General features: G+C 48.3%; 2 protein-coding genes across 2 annotated transcripts in view; both read left to right on the top strand.

Annotated features, from left to right (window-relative positions):
* The first annotated feature begins 475 nt into the window (after nt 1-475).
* On the top strand, nt 476-17,346 carry LOC149370223 (lewis-type alpha-(1,3)-fucosyltransferase-like). The gene is made up of 3 exons (XM_089560606.1): nt 476-500; nt 12,623-12,724; nt 15,128-17,346. The coding sequence occupies exons 2-3, from the start codon at nt 12,631-12,633 to the stop codon at nt 16,345-16,347; spliced, it is 1,314 nt and encodes a 437-aa protein (XP_089416732.1). The 5' UTR covers nt 476-500; nt 12,623-12,630; the 3' UTR covers nt 16,348-17,346.
* The window catches only part of LOC149370219 (lewis-type alpha-(1,3)-fucosyltransferase-like), a 153,499-nt gene continuing 134,228 nt past the window's right edge, over nt 483-19,753 (top strand). The window contains exon 1 of the mRNA XM_089560592.1: nt 483-500. The gene's annotated coding sequence lies outside the window, so the exon portion shown is untranslated. The remainder of the gene's footprint in view (nt 501-19,753) is intronic.

Genomic DNA, 19,753 nt, shown 5'->3' with positions numbered 1-19,753 from the left:
TACTGCCTTCTGTGCCATCGACCGTTCACATTAACAAGGATCGTGCAGAGATTTCCGTGCTCTAAGTGGGAACCTCAACTGCCGTCATTGCTACCATGGCTACCAGCTAAGCAGAGTGGGTAGCAAATATGGCCTTATTCATTACAGGGACGTGTTTTATGATACGTGGCCACAGCCTTTTTGTCTCTTTGCAGTGGAATCTCCACAGCCGGTGCATTTCATACCCCGCCTCAACGCCGCGTCGGCACCTGGTTCCAGTCGTTTGTCTCTTTCGGTTTGACTCGACATACAATGCAGTACAAAAAAAAGCATTCCATGTGCGACAGCTGCTAAAGACTCATAGAATCGTCTGGCGCAGCTCCGCCGACATACTCACACGTTCTGAGGTAAAAAAACAATCTGCAGCCTACATCGTTAACCTTTGCGGCTTCACGCATCTGAGCTACGCATTTCTCTCGCCGTTCGCAGTGACCCCGTCGGCGCTGGATGAAGACAGTCATGTGAGTCTCTCTCCTAAACCACTCAGCAGATTTGTCGCAATGCCACAAGTCCACTAACCATGAGGAATAGAAAGCTCTTTGTAGAGATTTATTATCTTATGGCAATATAGGTGCAGAAAAAGTATAACCAGAAGTGCTCCTCTCTTCTGTGGCGGCCACTACGCTGATGTTTTTATTTAATGCACTACGCCGACCAGGAACGCAGAGTGTTAAAGAAGTAGTCAAACAGGCAGGTTTAATCCAGGTGATTTTTCGCAGTCTTTGGACGAGTAGGCGGCTTTCATATTTCAAGAGCCTGGGTAGTATGGACGCTTTTCAAGTACGTTTAAGAGATTGTGCGGGTGATCGACCACAACTGGCTCTCGCACCGCAAGACACGTACGTCAATGCGACAAAGCGGGGCACCTTCATACGCGCTTTTTTTTTTCTTATTTTTCATGCATTTTTCGCATGATTTGGTACTAATTTCTCCGAGGTGGTTCCTATGCTGCCCCAAGCTGTTATATTGCCTTTTCTGCGATTGTTTACCGCCCATTGTTCTCTTAACCTATCCCGTAAAACTCAAGTTAGTTTTAGTAATTTTTAAGCTATGCCGTTTTACAATGCTTTACTTTCTTAGGATGCCTTCTATTCTAGTAGCCACTCAGGACATGTTCAGCCTCTTAACCGTGCGTTTTTGATGTAACGTTTTTTGAGAACTTCTGGAACTTGAATTTTTTGAACCACTGCCGGTGGAAAGTTCTCGCGAACTATCACTATTCTCGCTGAAGGCTTTTCATTTTTTACGGGTTGTCTTCATTCGTTATTTTTCAGCTTGGTCCTAAGCCATGCATAGCCGCTTATATGTGCTTCATATACGAGCGACTTCCTTCGTGTCGTAGATTATGGCAAAGAAACTTGCACTAAAAAATGTCAGATATCAAGTACGAGGAGCGATACAGCACAAGCGTTATAAACCGAAAGATTTATTTGGGAAGCGAAACTTTACCTAAGCAATAACAATGAAAATACGCCCTCGTGTCAAGCAAGCTTACTTTTTGTTTTGAAGAAATATGTATGGCTTACGCAACCCTCGCTCCTTCCCTGAGTATTGCAAGCATCTGCTACATCACTTGCCGCTGTATTGAAGGCAGTCAAATCACAAAAAAATAGCTTGCTGTTTGATATTGCCAATAATGAAGTATTGTGGGCAAGCGTAGCCTTTTGCAGGCGGAAGCCATTGCCACGTACGTGAAAGCGGGATTGAGCTGTCCACTGACCCAGGGAACCAGTTATGTGCGTTTTCGACTCTTTCGTCACCACTGCCAATTTACCCAATGTAACGTCTGCGGTCCATGCTTCAGTGCTGCGGTTCTGCGTGAATGTTGTCAACGCCAACGCACATTGTTCTAGTGCCTTGCTTCTGTTACAATGCTAACCCCGAGAACGCATGCAGCGCACTTCTATCTGCCAGTACCTTCACACAGCTCAAAGCGCGAATATTAGTTTGATAGTAGTATTACTAAATGAAGAAGACAATGTACAATGCACAGCGAGTGGGTATTTGATCGCCTCAGTCGATCACGAGACGTGATCGGTGACAACAGCCTAGGGCTCTCGGGCAGTGCCCAGCGAAGCTGATTTGTTCGCGCCTTCGGTGTTTCAAATCACAGTCGCGGATATTTTTGTAAAATTTATTTTTACTTGTTTCTTTCACTTGGCACAAAGCCACAGACATCCAGAGATCTTGCTTGAGGTTTACTCATCGGAACAGTGCAGTAACAAGGAAGAGCACTTGCATGCTGCCTAATCATTGTTTGCACACTTCAGAATTACAGCGAACGAAATGTGTGCTGTGTCTACGAAAACCTGCCGACACGCATTCTCTTAGCCCAATACTGATACATGGACAGGATTTAGTGCAGTCTGATACTAAACTCTCCTGGCACCCTCAGCACACTTTCGATTGCGGCGAAAATACTTCGCTCATTGATCAGGACGGTTGTTCATTTGCGCAGTCAGTTTTCGGTTTAGACTCCAGAACACTCACTTTTTCAAATAATTGTGATGCATAGGTTCACAGCATGCTTAGGTGACACGCAGATGTTGGGCAATTGTCAAAAAACTTCAAAAAAAGACACCACAATAAAAAAATGACTGGCCAGGTTCTACAAGAGTAATGGTTTAATGCGCTAGTAAGCAGTGGACTACACCAACCACTGCAAAAACCTTTTTCTTTGCCCGTTTAAAACACCTTCTTTTATGATGAATTAAAACAGCGCAAAGAACGGGACGAAACACGAAGGAAGAAGACACAGACACGGGCGCTGACTAACAACTGAAATTTTATTTCGATGCAGGACACATATATAAAGTACAAAGAGGGGGGTGTGTCCAAGGCGATCCTGCACAATCACCGAAACAGTGTAGTCACGTCTAAGGGTAAAAACGATAAAAAGGTGAAAAGGCCGAAAGAAAGACAAAAAGCGATAAAACCACGGTGTAAGAGGCCGGGACGGAAAGTTAAAGCAATGAAAACAGATATGCACATAGCCTAGAGGAAAAAAAAAACAACGTTAAACTAACGGTGAAAAACGGGACTAAAATCGCGGCACAAGGTGATTAACAAAAATGACAGAGAGGGGCATTTAAGAACAGGATTAAACAGTTACCCTGCCTCTAAGAAAATCCAATTATTTTTGCGACAAGCACAGGGAGGGTGTACTCACACATTGTTCCTTTGCGTTGAGATTTCGAACGCTTCTACGATTTCCCTGGATATCCTACCCTGTCCTCTAGCAAGAATTGTGCAGCGATTGAAATCTGGGTAACAGGTTTCGTCCGGATCATCATCCTTACGTTTGCACTTTTTGCAGTGCTTGGCAAGGTGCCCGGAAATTGCAATACTGTCTACATTGTTCCTGCGCTCTTGAAGCCTAATGTTGAGGCACCTGCCTGTTTGGCCAATGTATCTCTTCCCACAGGATACGGGCAGAGAGTAGACGACGCCGGTTTTGCAGGGGACGAGTTGTTCCGAATGAGTCTGCCCACACCCACGGATGATCAGAGGTTTGTTCACCTTCGGGCATAGGGCGGAAAGCTTATTTGGCGCTGAAAAGACGACGTCAACCCCTGAACGTTTCGCGACCTTTTTGAGGCGGTGGCTGACCTCATGAATGTAGGGCATTACGGCATGTCCGTGGCCGGGTCCGTCGCCAAGAAACAAGGTCGACATGACGCGCAGGAGGCGTCCAACAGGGAGAACAGAAGAGTGGTCGTAATGCCCTACATTCATGAGGTCAGCCACCGCCTCAAAAAGGTCGCGAAACGTTCAGGGGTTGACGTCGTCTTTTCAGCGCCAAATAAGCTTTCCGCCCTATGCCCGAAGGTGAACAAACCTCTGATCACCCGTGGGTGTGGGCAGACTCATTCGGAACAACTCGTCCCCTGCAAAACCGGCGTCGTCTACTCTCTGCCCGTATCCTGTGGGAAGAGATACATTGGCCAAACAGGCAGGTGCCTCAACATTAGGCTTCAAGAGCACAGGAACAATGTAGACAGTATTGCAATTTCCGGGCACCTTGCCAAGCACTGCAAAAAGTGCAAACGTAAGGATGATGATCCGGACGAAACCTGTTACCCAGATTTCAATCGCTGCACAATTCTTGCTAGAGGACGGGATAGGATATCCAGGGAAATCGTAGAAGCGTTTGAAATCCGCAACTCAAAGGAACAATGTGTGAGTACACCCTCCCTGTGCTTGTCGCAAAAATAATGGGATTTTCTTAGAGGCAGGGTAAATGTTTAATCCTGTTCTTAAATGCCATTTTTGGCATTTTTGTTATTCATTTTGTTATTCATATGTCTGTCATTAATCACCTTGTGCCGCGATTTTAGTCCGGTTTTTCACCGTTAGTTTAACGCTGTTTTTTTTTCCCTCTAGGCTATGCATATCTGTTTTCATTGCTTTCACTTTCCGTCCCGGCCTCTTACACCGTGGTTTTATCGCTTTTTGTCTTTCTTTCGGCCTTTTCACCTTTTTATCGTTTTTACCCCTGGACGTGACAACACTGTTTCGGTGATTGTGCAGGATCGCCTTGGACACACCCCCCTCTTTGTACTTTATATATGTGTCCTGCATCGAAATAAAATTTCAGTTGTTAGTCAGCGCCCGTGTCTGTGTCTTCTTCCTTCGTGTTTCGTCCCGTTCCTTGCGCTGTTTTAATTCATCATGCATTACCAACTAGCCCGGCATCTTGCACTTCTGACCTTCTTTTACATCTGCTGAACCACTCGCACCACTGCCACCACCATCTTGTTCACAGCGCATCATTTCCCTGTTGCTCTTTTTCACAGCAGTGGCGTGTTTAAGGCACTGTCTAAGTCGTGCCAAGACATTTCTCATTTCGCCTGGTCCATGTTTGGCTCGAGGCCGATGCGACTGGGCGCGCGCGGAGGTTTTTCCAGGCGACTCCGCGGTAGCTTTTCATGACGTCAACAGAAGCAGGGTTTGTATACATCATCAATTTTCTTTTCGCTCACGCCCACTAGGATGATGATCACTATGTTCATGCCCATTGTGTTCACCTTTATCCGTCCAGTAAGTCGGCACCCGTCGTGGCTGTGAGGTTGCATACTCGTTTCCCACGAGAAATTCCGTGGTTATAACCTCACTCGTGGAAGTTTTTGTCTGGTGCTTTTTTTGCTGGTGCTGTGCAGAAGGAGCACACACACACAGATCGCTCAGTTCGCTCATCGCGGCGATTAATGCTAGCGCATTAAAAAGGGAAAGTCTTCATCAGATATGTTCCTATCAAACTTAACAAAGTGGCATAGAAATTTCCTTACTTAGGGGGATGATTTTTTGTATTTGCTGGTCGAAATATATTTTTGACATTTCGGAATAATTTTACTGAATGAAAGGGGACGAGTTTGCCCTTGTAAATTGTTGTTACTGCGCAAACATTCGATAGCACTGCGAAAAACACAGCAAATAGTCACTACACGAGACCAAATCTACTGCAACACGCCACCACAAGCGAATTTTTTTCAAACCACTCCAAGCCATATCCTTCATCTCTCATTCGAAATGACATCCGTGAGTTAGGTCGGTGCGTATGCCCCGACTATTACGCGAATCAAAACAAGATAACAGCTTCGTCAGGACCAGTTACCAAATCATAGTTCGTTCACAGTCCACGCCGCCAGAGAAAGCGGCCGCGGATAGCGATTTTTACCCAGTCATGCAGCTCTCCTAGCACTGTCAGCAATTTAAAAGGACACGAGCGACAAACATAAACGCCTCCGTAAATGTCAGCCCACCTACATCGCGAACACACGAGGGAACAATTGTTCCGTACGCCAAAGCAACAGGCGATCACGCTGCAATAATATAGGGTATTTCACCTACGACTACACAATTTTTAAAAGTAGGGTTTTTGCGTTAGAAGAGGGCTCTTTACGCAGTGCATTGAAAGTGGTGTAGTACCCAAAATACAACTAAGATGTGCTATCTAGTAGGGTGGTTAACTAAATTTGAACAGTTATTTTTTTAACTTTTACCATTAGGGTCATTGACTACTCAGGGACGTGAAGCCCATTGTAATGAATATCCATATCAGTTTCAGAGTTTAGAAACCGCGGTTACTCTCGGCGCTGTGGCAGAAGACATTTTGGCTATCGACTAATTGCGTGCAGTGGGGCAGGCTGCTTTGCTTGCAAGGTTCTCGAAAGCGCATATATTTTTTCCCGATAGAGCCAAAATTTGTTGGGCTATAGCGGCGAGGGTAAACGCGCCCCTGTGGAGGAGTGGGACGGGGGTGCCAGAGGGCGGAATAGGGACGGTGCAGAAACCGAAATTTGTTAATTTTGCGGTCGCGTGGCAACATTAGATCACATAATTTGGAGATGCGTTCGTGCCCCAGGGCACCACGCGATTAAAACTAGCGATGAATGGGAGACTGACGAAAAAAAAAAATGGCTGAGGCTTAACTTGGTTAAGCCTAGAGAATGCGAAGCATCATCGTGTCGCGTAATTTGGAGGCGCACAACCACAGCGACGGCGCGAGGTGGGCCCCCGTTTCTCCACTGTCGTGACGTCATCGTGTCACGTGGTGTGACGTCATGTATCACGTGATTTGGAGGCGCACAACCACAGCGACGGCGCGAGGTGGGCCCCCGTTTCTCTACTGTCGTGACGTCATCGTGTCACGTGGTGTGACGTCATGTATCACGTGATTTGGAGGCGCATAACCACGGTGAAGGGCTGAAGTGGTAGCTAAAGTAGTATGCTTCGCATAAAAACTCAGCGCTTCGCCGTCCTCCTGGCGGCCGAGGCTGAAGACCTCTTCTAGACGGGATCGGATGTCCTCCGGCCGCGGTGCGACAGACTGCCTCCCCGGACGCATGCGTGCGGACCCGGAGGTGGCTGCCGCGCCATATTCGGCGGAAATAAATGTTCTTCCTGCTCGTCCTCCTCTAGAAACTGATACAGATATTACTTAGGATGGGCTAAACGCCTATCAGTAATTAAGGAAACTAAAAGTGATTGTTAAAAAAGTTAACTATTAAATATTGGTTAACCAGCCTGCTAGTTAGTACGCCTTAGCTGCATGCTGATGTACTACACCACAGACAATGCTGTGTCGAAAAAAGCGCTCTTCTAACTCAAGAAGCCTAAATTTTAAAACGGTGTTAAGTCTGAGGTGAAACACCCAGTATAGTTAGGTGTTGACACTGCGCCCGACCGAGCGACCAGATCGTGTTCGCAGCTCCGCGTGCTTCCTTGGAATGTAGACAGATGGCGCCACGCGATGTAGGCTGGCCGAGTCGCCGAGCTACGGTGGCTACTGTAGGTGCTGCTGGTCGTTCACTGCGGCGGCATATATGTGCGCTTGTTTAAGTGCAGCAATGCTCAGAAGTGTTGAAACTAATGTCGAGACCAAGCCATTTTATTCAACCTTGTGTTCTACTTGCTGGAACTGAATGAATGGGTGGAACAGCATCAAGGAGGCACTCCTGTGGTCCTTCGGAGCTCGTTATCAAAAATACATTCGTTGCAAGGTTTTTTAGGGCGAAAGCATTATTAGCCTCCTGCCCCGCAAAATCCCCAGGTGGACTTGAAACCTCTGAAACAGTTACGAAAGGAAAGGCGCATAACTAGCTGTCTGGCTCAGTGGACACCTCAATAGCGCTTTGAGCTACACGGCGGTAGTGATAGATGTGCGCCGTATGCGTTGGCGCTGAAAACGCTGTGGCAGAAACGCAGCACTGGAGGACGCAAGCGTTCATCGGGTTCATTGGCGTTGACAACGTTGTAGACTCCGTTGACTGTGATGAAACGAAAATCGCATAAGTGGCTCCTGGGTCAGTGGACACTTAATTCGCGCTTTGAGGTACTACGGCGGTGTGCACCTGGAAAAAACCATGCTTTCGAATAATGTTCAATCATTAACAGTGCTAAACCGCCTACCATTGTTTCCATTCGTCCACACTACTGTCGAGAGGGTGCTTAACTATTCTGCCTCTTAAAGTTAAACGGCCGTCCTCAACACACATGCTCCCACATTTCGCCAAAGTGCCTGCGCGTGCGTTAAAATATTGCTCCAGCGGTGTAATCAGCCGAAACACTGCCGATATGAGCCCTGACGTGCAGAGAACATGGCTAATTTCGGCGATCTGGGTTTTTTGATGTGAGCTGAAATCTCAAGGGCGCTTCCGTCTTTCGCCATTATCACAGATACTGCATCGGAAGCTATGAATCGACCCCGAGCTCTCGTGGTCGCTAGCAGAACAACTCCGCAGCTATACACGCTAGCGCAGCCTTTATGCATGAACTGGAGGTGTCGCTTTTCAGTGCAGTGTGGATGACTATTTTTTATATCTTTACTTCAGGTACGGCATTGCAAATGAGCTGCAAGCCATACCTCGATATGTGACGGCAATGCAGGCACTGCAGGACGATGTGCAGACTTTTCACTCTGAATTTGCTGCATGTCTAGCTTGCCCGTAACTGGCAGCCTCACCATATAGGATAGTCTGGGACCCAGAAGAAGGCTGCCATGAAATTATTGATGTCAAGTGTCCTTACTCAATGAAGGATATGAATATGGATGAAAGATCATGCCTCGTAAGGACGCCACCGGGGTCGTCAGGCTTCATTTCCAAGATGTTTATTATTATCAAATTCTTCGCCTAAAGGCACCAAGTGGCCTCACCTGGGTAGGCTTTGTTGTCTCTTCACAATATTTTATTCTCATCGAAAGGATGAGGTTCGGTTGGTTGGTTTACGGGGTTTAACGTCCCAAAGCGACTCTGGCTATGAGGCACGCCGTAGTGAAGGGCTCTGGAAATTTCGACCACCTGGTGTTCTTGAACGTGCACTGACATCGCACAGTACACGGGCCTTTACAATTTTGCCTGCATCGAAATTCGACCATCACGGCCGAGATCGAACACACGTCTTTCGGGTCAGCAGCCGAGCTCCATAGCCACTGAGCCACCATGGCGGGGCTTTCTATGAAATCCACGTGATTTTTGCGAGGTTCATGAAGTTAGCGTCTCTACGTCTCGACATGAGCGTAGACCAACGCAGAAATTGGCGTGCAGCTGAATGCTAGCGATATCGTCGGGGCACTTGTACTCGAGCCGGCGGCGTGCGGAGAAAGCTTCGTTTCAAAGTGCGCGTACCTTTTCTCTTCTGTTCATGATCCTGGCTTGTAGAAGAAGGTGTTCGGCTTTCGAAATTACGTGAAATCCAAGCCGGTATGCTACGGGCCTGTTGAGGCGTAAGGAACGAGGAATCACATCCTGTGCCTTGAAGGTTGGGTTGAAGATAACCCACTGGTTCTTAGTGAAACGAAGCGGCGAATCTCGGTGATAACAGGTTGGCCATGCGCCTCACGAAATGCCACGAAATCCAGGGTTTGAGGGAAACCCGTCTGGTCGGTTATGTTCATGGCAGAAATCACGTTATAAAAATGACGAATAAAAAGCGTCATTTTTATAACGAATGGTAGGCGCTTGAAGAATTCCCGCCATGAACATACCTGACCAGGGATTTGCGTCAAACTACAGATTTCATCGCACCCGTACTTTGTCGTCCTCTCCTCAGAATTTCTGCAATGAAAGTAGGGTTACGAAGAAATATACCTCACATTTTCATAGAATGCAACAGCTCGCCTCAGCAGCCGAGCGCCGGGTCAGCAGCCGAGCGCCTTAACCACAGAGCCACCGCGGCGGCTGGATGAGGTTCGGTAAAGCTGCATGGCAGCTGCGTAGAGACAAGGTAGAAAAATGCTACTTTGACACACTTCTCCCATTTTTGGCAGAACATTAAACTACAGGCCATCAAAGGACGTGAAAAACGTGAACAAAACTGCTTCACTGTTTATTACATTTCGACATCAAACATATATTCAGAGCTGTCTTTAAAACATTCAACAGAAAATTTTCGACTCAGTCGTTTTTCAACCTGCACATTTTTAGCTTCTGCAATCTCTTTTCTACTAGCTTCTACGAGCACATATTTAGCTTCCACCTTCACGTTGGACACTTTACAAAGAGGCTTTTGTTAAGCTGATTTCCTCTGCTTGGCCCTGAAGCATTGCCTCAAGGGTTTCAGTATGTGCCATCAAAGCTTGAACTTTTTGCTTGCGGTCCGCCACTTGGCGCGAGGACACACAATACGCAGCGTCGTCACCGAAGCTGTTCGATGCACCGGACTCGGCAGGAATGCTCCTGTCGCTGATTTATGCCGCCTCCGATGGCACGGTGACAACATCGGTGGGCGGCACAAGGTCGGATGTAGCGGCACAAGCACCGGTGGTGTCCATGCTTATGCTCCATGACTGCCTGTTTCGAAGTTTCCTTCTCGGTGGAGGTTTCAGCACATAAAGACGAACACAGTCGGTACAGCATCTTGTCAGAGGTAGCGCCGATTCCGCGCTACATTCCGAAGACAGCAGTCTTCCGCAAAATGCCTCGAGCACACTTTGTTGAATTTTTTGACATTGAAAAACTTCCCCTCGTCACATTTAATTGCAATGACCACCATTTTTTCGAATAAGCGTCCCTTGGGAAGTAGTAGAAGGACACAACAAAAGAAGTAGACCCCAACCCCGTCTTTGCCTCGAGTCCTCGCTCTGCAGGACACCACCCTCCTTAAAGAAGAAAAGTACATCTCCGGCGCTGCACATGTGCTCTAATCCCTCCGTGTGCGGTAACCCTCCACCGCGGTCTTACCCGTGCAGAGGAGGAAGCGCTTCGGAGGATCCAGGTCCGGGTTGCCCTAAATCCAGCCGTGACACGAAAGTGGCCGCAATTCGAAGGCTTATATACACGCCCAGGGTGTCCAGTCTGCAAGAACAGAAATATTCAGGCCGATATTCACCACTTGCTGTGCGTTTGCCCGGCGTTGAAGCCAAAAAGAATTCGGCACCTGACGGCAGTGGGTCTCTCACCGAACAATCCTGCTTCATATACCGCTTGGCCACAGAAATCGCATCATCGTTCACTCCTCGACTTCATTAGATCAGTGAACCTTTTTTATTTATTTAAGCATCCTCGTCATCCATCACTACATGCCCTTTTATATCCTCAGGCAAGAAATATCAGTGAATAAAAAGTAGGCACAAGGTGTGGGGTTTTAATAATTGGAAATATATAAATACGTCCTGCCCGCTTAACCGCGGCTGGCACAGTTCAAAACCGCGCGGGCCCCACCCCGTGGTCTCGTACGCTACCGAGCGCACGCCGACCACGGCGGGCCATGCTCTGCGGGAACAAAAGAACGACACACAGGCTGACACAAACAGGCATTTATTGTTACAACAACAATAACGCCAGCTAGCAACAAAATACGCCGAGGAATCGAGGACATCCGACTCAACAGCACGGTTACGAGCGAATGTTCGCCCACGGTAGGGCAGAGAAAAACTCCGAGGCCGGAGAGGACGAGATGTTGGGGAACGTTCCTCCCCACGAGGGTTCGCGCCAGCCGGCAAAGAGCGGAGCCTCGCGCCGAACGTCAACGCGCTTTCCCGGCCCCAAGCAGAAGAGAACCGTCTATCCCATCGCGCGCGCGCAGCAAACACGCCATCCGTGGCGCTCGTGGTTCTTCGACGCCAGCGCCTTCCCCCGCTAGTTAAAGTAACACAACTAAGGAGGGTGCATTGCTGGGAAGCGAACCACTGGAGACGAGTAGAAGGTGCAATGCGGGGAAGCGAACTACAGGGGACGAGTAAGCGCGTCCCCACAGAGGTCACGGACGAACTGAATGCATGAATGAGAAAAGGCTGATAATAGGCCTACTTGCCCTTGAGCCCTTTTCTTCGAGCAGTCTTCTCATCTTGCACTATGACACACAGCAGTGAACGGACATGATGCTGGAATATCAACACAGCGGTTGGAAAATGCGGGAAAGGGGCGCGATTCCGCACATCCCGCGTTACGGCTGCACGCGCCTAAGGGCGCTCCCGGTGTTGCTCGCAAAGTTTATGGCGGTAAGGCTTCTTGTTACGCTCCATAGATGGAGGTGAATTACGAAAGTCTCCTGTTGCTCTGCTTCATTTTTCATTTGCACCACGCCTCCGCACAATGTTGAGGCCCTGAGTACACAGTCCTCTGCTGACCCTGTTCTCAGACCATTGCCCTTATTGTATTTAACAACGTGCCGCGCAGCACTTAACCGCCAGTACCACACTTCATTTTAGATAGCTTTATTGAAGCTGCTGTTGTCGGCTATAAGCGGGCTTAGCATTGCGTAAATTCTGTCAGGAATTGCTCTGCCATAGCAGTGCCATATATAACAATCTGCCTCGCAATTATCAGGGTCCCAATTGTGTAAATAGTGCATTCCAGAGAACGTGTGGCAACCTTGTCCTCTCCACAGAAGGTAGCATGACCCGCCTTCTCCACGTCGGTATCTAGGAAACGCAGGAGATAATGCCGTAAGTCACGTACCAGCCGTGTCCCAGGTACCAGCCGTGTCCTAAACATTCCAGCTTAAGTACGAAGAGAACCTGAGACTATGCGCCGTAGGTTTTCACGTTTACCGCATCCGTAAGGAACCCGTGGTACAAGTCAATGAAAGCTCCCACCGCACTGCAAACTTGCTGTTTTGTCGATGTTTTGCTCGTCCGCAGGAGCCAAGATGGACGAGTCTGTCTCGCAACCGAAGGCAGGATTCGTACCAGCAGTGCCGCCAAATGGCCTTCAAGAAAAGCACGAGAGGTGTTTTGAATATGGTGAGCTGGATTTTCTTGCAAATATTTCTCATCGAAGCTAAATTCTACAATTTTTCTGGTCTTGCCGTGACAGAAGCAGTTTGTAGAATGCACGCCGCAGATGCCTCTCACTGCTCATTATCGCCGGGTACGTCATCTATTATTTCCAGCGAGGATTTTAACGTGAAGGCGTTAAGGGCCCCATGTCGCGGAAAGCAGGTGTCGTCTTGGCCGTCGGCGGCGTTGGCCGTGACCGAAATATCCGAGAAGCACTAACAAATAAAACCGAGTAGGAAATTGGTCGAGTTGGGGAATCGAACCAGGGCCTCCAGAGTGCAAAGCGAGGACGCTAACCCCTCAGCCACACTATTTGGATGGTTTCCGATGAACAAAGGCGTGACTAGTGAATACGGTGTTGTCTTAGAAGGGTTCTTTAGAGATATGTACTGTGGGGTATATTCGTAAGTATGGGCCTAGAAATTACAGAAGTCGCAGTTAAGCGAGTAGCAAAGCACGTTTCCGCTACTTTTCCTCTTCGCTTGGCGCGCACGTAGCGCCATAAGGCGGCGCCCACGAAACTAGTCCCTCCTCTTCCTCGCAATGTACGCCACTGCCCCAACAGATAACGCGCGACGGCAGCGCCCCCCGTTCGTCTCGTTCGGGCTCAGTGGGGCCGTCCGGGTACGCAGGAATCAAGCGGTGAGCGGCGATAAACGCAGCGCACATCCAAAGCGCATTCACCACGAAGCTTGCGGCTTGCTGCCCGTTCGTTCGGCGCAGAAGCTATGCTGGCTTTCGTGGCATCGGGTTTGTCGAGAACGATGTGCCGACGAACGCTGTCGCGCCATGCCCTCAAGGCAGAGCTTGAGTGTCCCCTCCAAGTTTTACTCAATTATCCACTTCGGCGAAAGTGGTGAAAATAATGTCGCTTTCAATAGACCCAAAGCGCTCGCTGAAAGGAGAAGCTTGCTAGACGAGATTGGAAGGTTGCTGCAGGCCGGCCCGGGAGTCTGTGCACTTGACGGGGAATGTTAACCTCATTAGTCCCAGGTGGCACCATGGACGAAAAAAATGCAAATTGAAACTTGCCCCTGCACGAATCAAATTAAACAAAAAGGAAGAACTCCCCAATATAAAACACCCGTAAGCCATTCGTGAAAATGAGCAAGACTAAATACAGCAACACGCGTAGCGGCTCGAAAAGGCTGTGCCTGGGAAGTGTCGAATGAAAAATACATTAATCACCTAGGTCTGTTAAGAAAGGACAAGACCAATCGTTATAATGCAACAAAACAACACCAATAAGCGCGGATAAAAATTCTCAACTCCTAAAGGCATGCAAGGACCTGAAACAAAACAACACTAGAGCACCACCCAGCAAAAAGCACCACCCTTGATCGTGGTTCGGCCGGGCGTCCTGTTGTCGCATCCGGCTCTACGGCGTGGGGAGTACGTTTCGTCCCCTTCGCCCGCCTTCTTTTATCTCCTCTCTGGGCCGTGTCCTGTTCCCTACAGGTGTGCGTATACACAGGTACAAGATTCTCCCCGCATAGGTAAGTAAGAAGCATGCGCGTTATGGCCCTATACATCCCTGATGGAAGTGAGCAGGCTGTTTTGGTTTCTGCCTAAACAAGGGTGAAGAAGAGATAAAAGTGGGAAAATTCGTCAGAAGGGGTTAACGTGGAAAGAGAGAGCTACAAAGACAGTTCGCCCTCTTTCCGTGGCAATCTGTGTCTAGAATAAAGAACTGCAAGACACAGACCTCGGACTAAGGGCAGCTATCATGAGGTCCACAATCGGGCCTGGAGGGTGAAATGAAACAAAGCAATACGCTACGCGAACTGTTTTCAGTGTGTCGGGTGCTACTCAGGAAAACAATTAATGATTATTCAGCTTGGAGTAGCAGATCGAAGCAGCGACTTTTGGATTTCGTGAAGCGTTTCGGTCGCTTAATGCTCCCACGTCTCAACTTCTGCGTCTAATTAGGTAAAGGTTTCAGGTCTGTAATTCAAGGCAGACAAGCCTCATGACTCTTGCCTTCTTAATTTAGTTTCCGGGGAGGAACAAGTAATAAAAGAAATTATGGACAGGCGATGGGACCAATAATGTTGATATCCGAGGGAGCGTGGGCAGATTTCGGGTGGTATCAAAGAAATTGCTAATGCTCTCGCAAGCTAAGGGAACTGCATAACGCTTTTACTTGTGCACAATACAAGTAAACAATACATATTTATTGGCAAAAGTAAACCTGCGGCTTGCTGGAGACCTCTCCGCGCCTCCTTAATGTACAAAATCAGCCTTTACGCAAGCGGTTGAAGGGGCGCTCGCTTCTAAATGTTGATTCTCACCTGTAGCTCAGTGTTTGGTTAATTTCTGAAAATGTGATTAATTACAACCCTCCATTTCTCCTTCTTTTCTCTCTAGGAACTACCTTCTTGCTCTTTACTTCCAAACTGACCGCACCCATAAAGACGGCTATCAAGTGGATGGCCGTAATCATAACACTGACAGCTATTTACACATGTTTTTACAACGTAATGCTGTACAGACAGCTACCCTCCAAAGATTTTGTCCTCCGGGCAACCAGTCACTCCTTCATACATCCTGGTTTGGCGGGAAACATCAGTACAGCAAGGCGTCTGCCTCGAATCATGATGTGGACAAAATCCTTTGGTTCTTGGCATGGAAACCTTAACGACTCAAGAAGGGGCGAAGAGGTGATTAAAGGCTGCAGCGCAAAATGCCTCATCACCAACGACCGCCGTCTACTGGCCTCAAGCGAAGTAGTCGTGTTTCATGTAGGCGACATTCAGAATGTGCCACGTTTTCGTTCCCGGTCGCAAAAGTGGGTCTTCTTTACTAGAGAATCCCCACCGAATACGTGGGCTTCTAATCTTAGGTATAGGAAGATCATATTCAATTGGACAATGACATACAGGTCAGATTCGGACGTGCCTGTTCCTTATGGCAAGATCGTTCCTCGAAATTCCGGCATGGCCTCCAGCAAAGACCTGTGGGCCTTGTGGAAATCTAAGCGAAAAACTGCTATTTGGGCGGTAAGGAACTGCGGGACTAATGGTAGGCGAGAGGCGTTTGTCAAACAACTAAGGCGGCACCTACAAGTCGATGTGTACGGCAGTTGTGGTAGCTTCAAGTGCCCAAAATCGCGACAGGATAGCTGCTACCGGCATTTTGAGCGTAATTATTTTTTTATACTTGCTTTCGAAAACTCTATATGCGTTGATTACACAACAGAAAAACTTTTCCTAGCATTAAAGTATGGCATTGTACCGGTCGTGTTTGGTGGTGCAAATTACAGTGCCATCGCGCCATCCACCTCATACATCGACGCGCTCGCCTTCCCATCTCCAAAACATCTCGCTGAGCACCTGGTGGCTATATCTAAAAACTATTCAGCGTATGCGTCCTATTTCAAATGGAAGGACAGTCAAGAGGTGGTGCGGATGTACGACTGCGTTTGCGAGCTTTGTAGAAAGATGCACACTACCGGAGAAATGCGGCGTATTTCGTCTTATAATGACATGCAGGCTTGGTGGCATGAAGGTAGCCATTGCCAAAGGTGGGGCGTGCAAGGTATGTCTCATCGAGTGCAGGGACGCCTAAATGCTCAGAGTTTACCGTGATGTTTAAATTGACGCTGCCGACATGAGGATGTGCATGTTGAGTAACCAACCCTCGTTTTACTATAGGGCGGATGAGACAGACTACACTTCACCCGAGATGGCGCTGATTGGACCGTAGGCCCGCTGAATCTAGTTGGAGCACGTTAGGAGTCTTTAGTGTGCCACATATCTCAAGTGCTGCTTTCTAGCAACAAAGCTTAGGTGATAAGGTATGCGCGTTATAAAAGAACAGAAGGAATTGAGGCTGGCATGGGTGATACACTCTATATCCCAGGGAACGGTTGACTGCTTCTCTTCGAAATTAACAGTTTTGATGACGCTTAAGTCCGTTAGCACTATGGCCTCAGATTCTGCATTTCACTTTTGTCTGTCCGAAGCCTATGCCTGCAGGCGGTTACCATGAAAACTCCGTCCTTTACCAGAGAAACTAATGTGGAGGGACGCGGCATTGGAAAAAGAGGGGAAAGCGGCGGCTCTAACTTTTGGCCCAAACTGTCACGCGGGTCTCCGAAACGGAAGAGGATAAAGGGGACGGATCCGGAAGGCTCGCCGTGTGAGTGCACACGGTGAAGGTGATGCGTGCGGATGCCGAAGAAGGGGACGCTGGACTCGAGGGAAGGTGACGACTGGTCTTCTCGAGTTGGTTTCAGTCTTGCTCCTTTGGACCTGCCAAAAGCTCCTGATTTGACGGGACTGGAGAGGGGAACGTGAACTGTTCCCCACCTCATCACTATGCTGCTCTGTGGTTAACTTCGCGCTTGCTTACCGACTCCACCCAATAGCGTTTAGATTAGTGTGCCAGCACTAGAAGAACATTTCAGACTAGCATTGGTGATGCCAAACGACATGAATTGTTAGCGCACCTCATTCGAATTTAGGAGTGCAAATCTAAATTTCCGGTGATTTTTTCATAGCTTTACATTGTCCCTTTGCTCGTAATAAAAGTTTTCAAGGTGTATTTGCCGATTTCCGTGCTAGTGACCAAAGTGCAGCCTACCTTCAAAGCATGGCTAGGAATTCTGGACAAAAATAAAAAATGAGAAACACAGAGTTTGTCCTTTTTCCCTACGAGTATTGCAACGAAGGAGTGATTGCAAGCAGCGACGCACGCGCACGATTGACCGGTTTGCTAGTCTACAACTAAAAACGAACTCCTTTCTGTGCGAAGGTGTGCTCCTAAATTAAAGTAACTCGGTGGCAGCAATAGAGACAAATGGATACGGCTGTCATGTTCGCATTGACCGAGTGTGTAAAGTTCACACTATGCGAACCTGACTCTGGACCAACCAACAAGTCCCGAACGGCTTAAAAAGGCCAGAAGGTGAAGTCGAATCCTCGTGTACCATTTTGTACAGTCTGAGGCTGTCACACAAGGTGACATTTTCTTTTAATGGTCAAGTGACGATTAAAAACAAAATTCGTCGGTAAACAGAACATGGATGTTAAATCCCAACACAAGATGTCATCCGGATGTTATACGTGTCTCAACACAGCTTGATCCCAGCATTCAGCACCGATCAATTGCCTGCGCATCAGATACAAAGCAATTTATTTTTTCCCATTTGTAACTGCCATGTGGAACGCCGTGGGAAATATAATTCCGAGATAAAAAAAAATATCCATTTTTCATAACACACGCCCTGACCACCTTAATTTGCACCTTTTGGATTGCTGCATGATATTGGTACGTGGTGGCATGCTCAAGAACGAGACGGGATTACGGAGGCCGGTGGCGTGATTTAATGTATGAGGCTGGCCAAGGGTTAATGTGAATGGCGTTGGCATATCAGAAGCTCTTTGATTGGGCGCGTGCTATGTGCGAAGAGGTATCCTGGACGGTAAGCGCTATGCGTCGAGGTTCTTATCTTCTGTAACTCGATTTCAGTCCGCCCTCTCTCATGTAACAACGTGTGGCAGCTTTCTGGGACCATACTTTTTGCGGTGTATGTCTATTTCTTGAGTTTCCTGTTCTCCTATACGTCGTGTTGTCATTCCTAGTATTATAAAATGAGCACGTATATTACAATAAGATAGGATTATTGCATGTGTAAAGAGGCGAATTGAGCAAGAAATGTGGACGGCGACAATCTTCGTTAGCACAGTGGAGCTCAGTAGTCCAGCGTTCATGAGCGCAAAACTAAGCTTCGTCAGCTTCGTCTTTCTTCCTCTTTCCTTCGTCAGTGTTGGCCGCTGGTGCATCCCACCCCAACTCTCTTTCTTACAATACCCCCCGGGTGAAAAGACGTCATCCTGGCGGCCTAAGGGCACGAGACGATAGTCAGTTCGTAGAAGGGCTTCAGGCGGTCTAAGCGGATAATTTGACGGCCGCGGTGACTATAATCAGGCGTAGGCGAGAGGGGTTCGATGAGATAATTAACTGGGGATGTCTGCTGAACAACGTGATCGGGGCCCTGGTATTTGCTTAGCAGTTGTGTGAACTGCCCTGAGCTGGAGGAGGGCACCCAAAGCTAAACCAAGGATCTGGGAAGATAGATAAGACGGCGGAAGACCGGTAGAAGCGGCGCGGGCGCTTTTCTGATGTTGCTGGTCTTGAGAAGTACAAGAACGGCCCTGTTGATGACATTCCTCGGAGTGCGCAGCGGCTTGAGAGGCGGTTGTAAATTCGGAATAATCTGGACGGTGAGGAAGCATGGTGTCTACAAGGAAGGAAGGCTCCTGGCCGTAGAGAAGAAAATATGAAGAAAAACCAGTAGTGGCTTGCGTTGCAGAATTGTAAGCGTAGGTAACGAAAGGTCGAACGCGGTCCCAGTCGGAGTGATAGGCAGAAATGTACTTGGCCATCAGGTCACCGAGGGTCCGGTTAAAGCGCTCGGTCATGCCGTTCGTCTGCGGATGGTACGAAAACGTTGTGCGGTGAACGATGTGACACTACCGAAGAAGGGCTTCCACGACGCACACAAGAAGACGCCGCACCGATCGCTGAGCAAGTCCTGAGGCGCACCGTGACGAAGAATGATGTTCTGAAGTAAGAAACCGGCTACGTCATAGGCTGTCGCAGCTGGTAACGAGGATGTCTTCGCATAGCGCGTGAAATGATAAATGGCGACGATGATCCAGCGGCGCCCTGTGGTAGTGCAGGGAAGTGGGCCATAAAGGTCGATCCCAGCACGGTCGAATGGCCGAGCTGGACACGGTAAATGCTGATTAGCAGGTGAGTGCGGTGGTGGGTTCTTGCGACGCTCACATTTGAGGGAAGAGCGTGCATACTGGGGGACAAAACGGTACATGCCCGGCTATTAATACCAAAACGCAGGCAGTTATTTATGTTCTGGAATCGAAGTTATTATTTTTTGAGCGCTTGAAAACAATTGGTGATGCTTTAATCATTCCAGACCACAGCAAGGAGGACGAGGAGGAATAAGAGGGAAGGCAGGGAGGTTAACCG

Source organism: Amblyomma mixtum, chromosome 1 (genome assembly GCF_055824585.1).
Source record: "Amblyomma mixtum isolate Tamu chromosome 1, ASM5582458v1, whole genome shotgun sequence".
Taxonomy (NCBI): Eukaryota; Metazoa; Arthropoda; class Arachnida; order Ixodida; family Ixodidae; genus Amblyomma; species Amblyomma mixtum.
This window is presented reverse-complemented; position numbering and strand designations above follow the sequence as displayed.

Coding starts and splice junctions, on each gene's coding strand:
- LOC149370223 (XM_089560606.1), top strand. CDS start 12,631: ATGGACGAGTCTGTCTCGCAACCGAAGGCAGGATTCGTACCAGCAGTG. Junction 12,725..15,127: donor CGAGAGGTGTTTTGAATATG/GTGAGCTGGATT, acceptor TTTTCTCTCTAG/GAACTACCTTCTTGCTCTTT.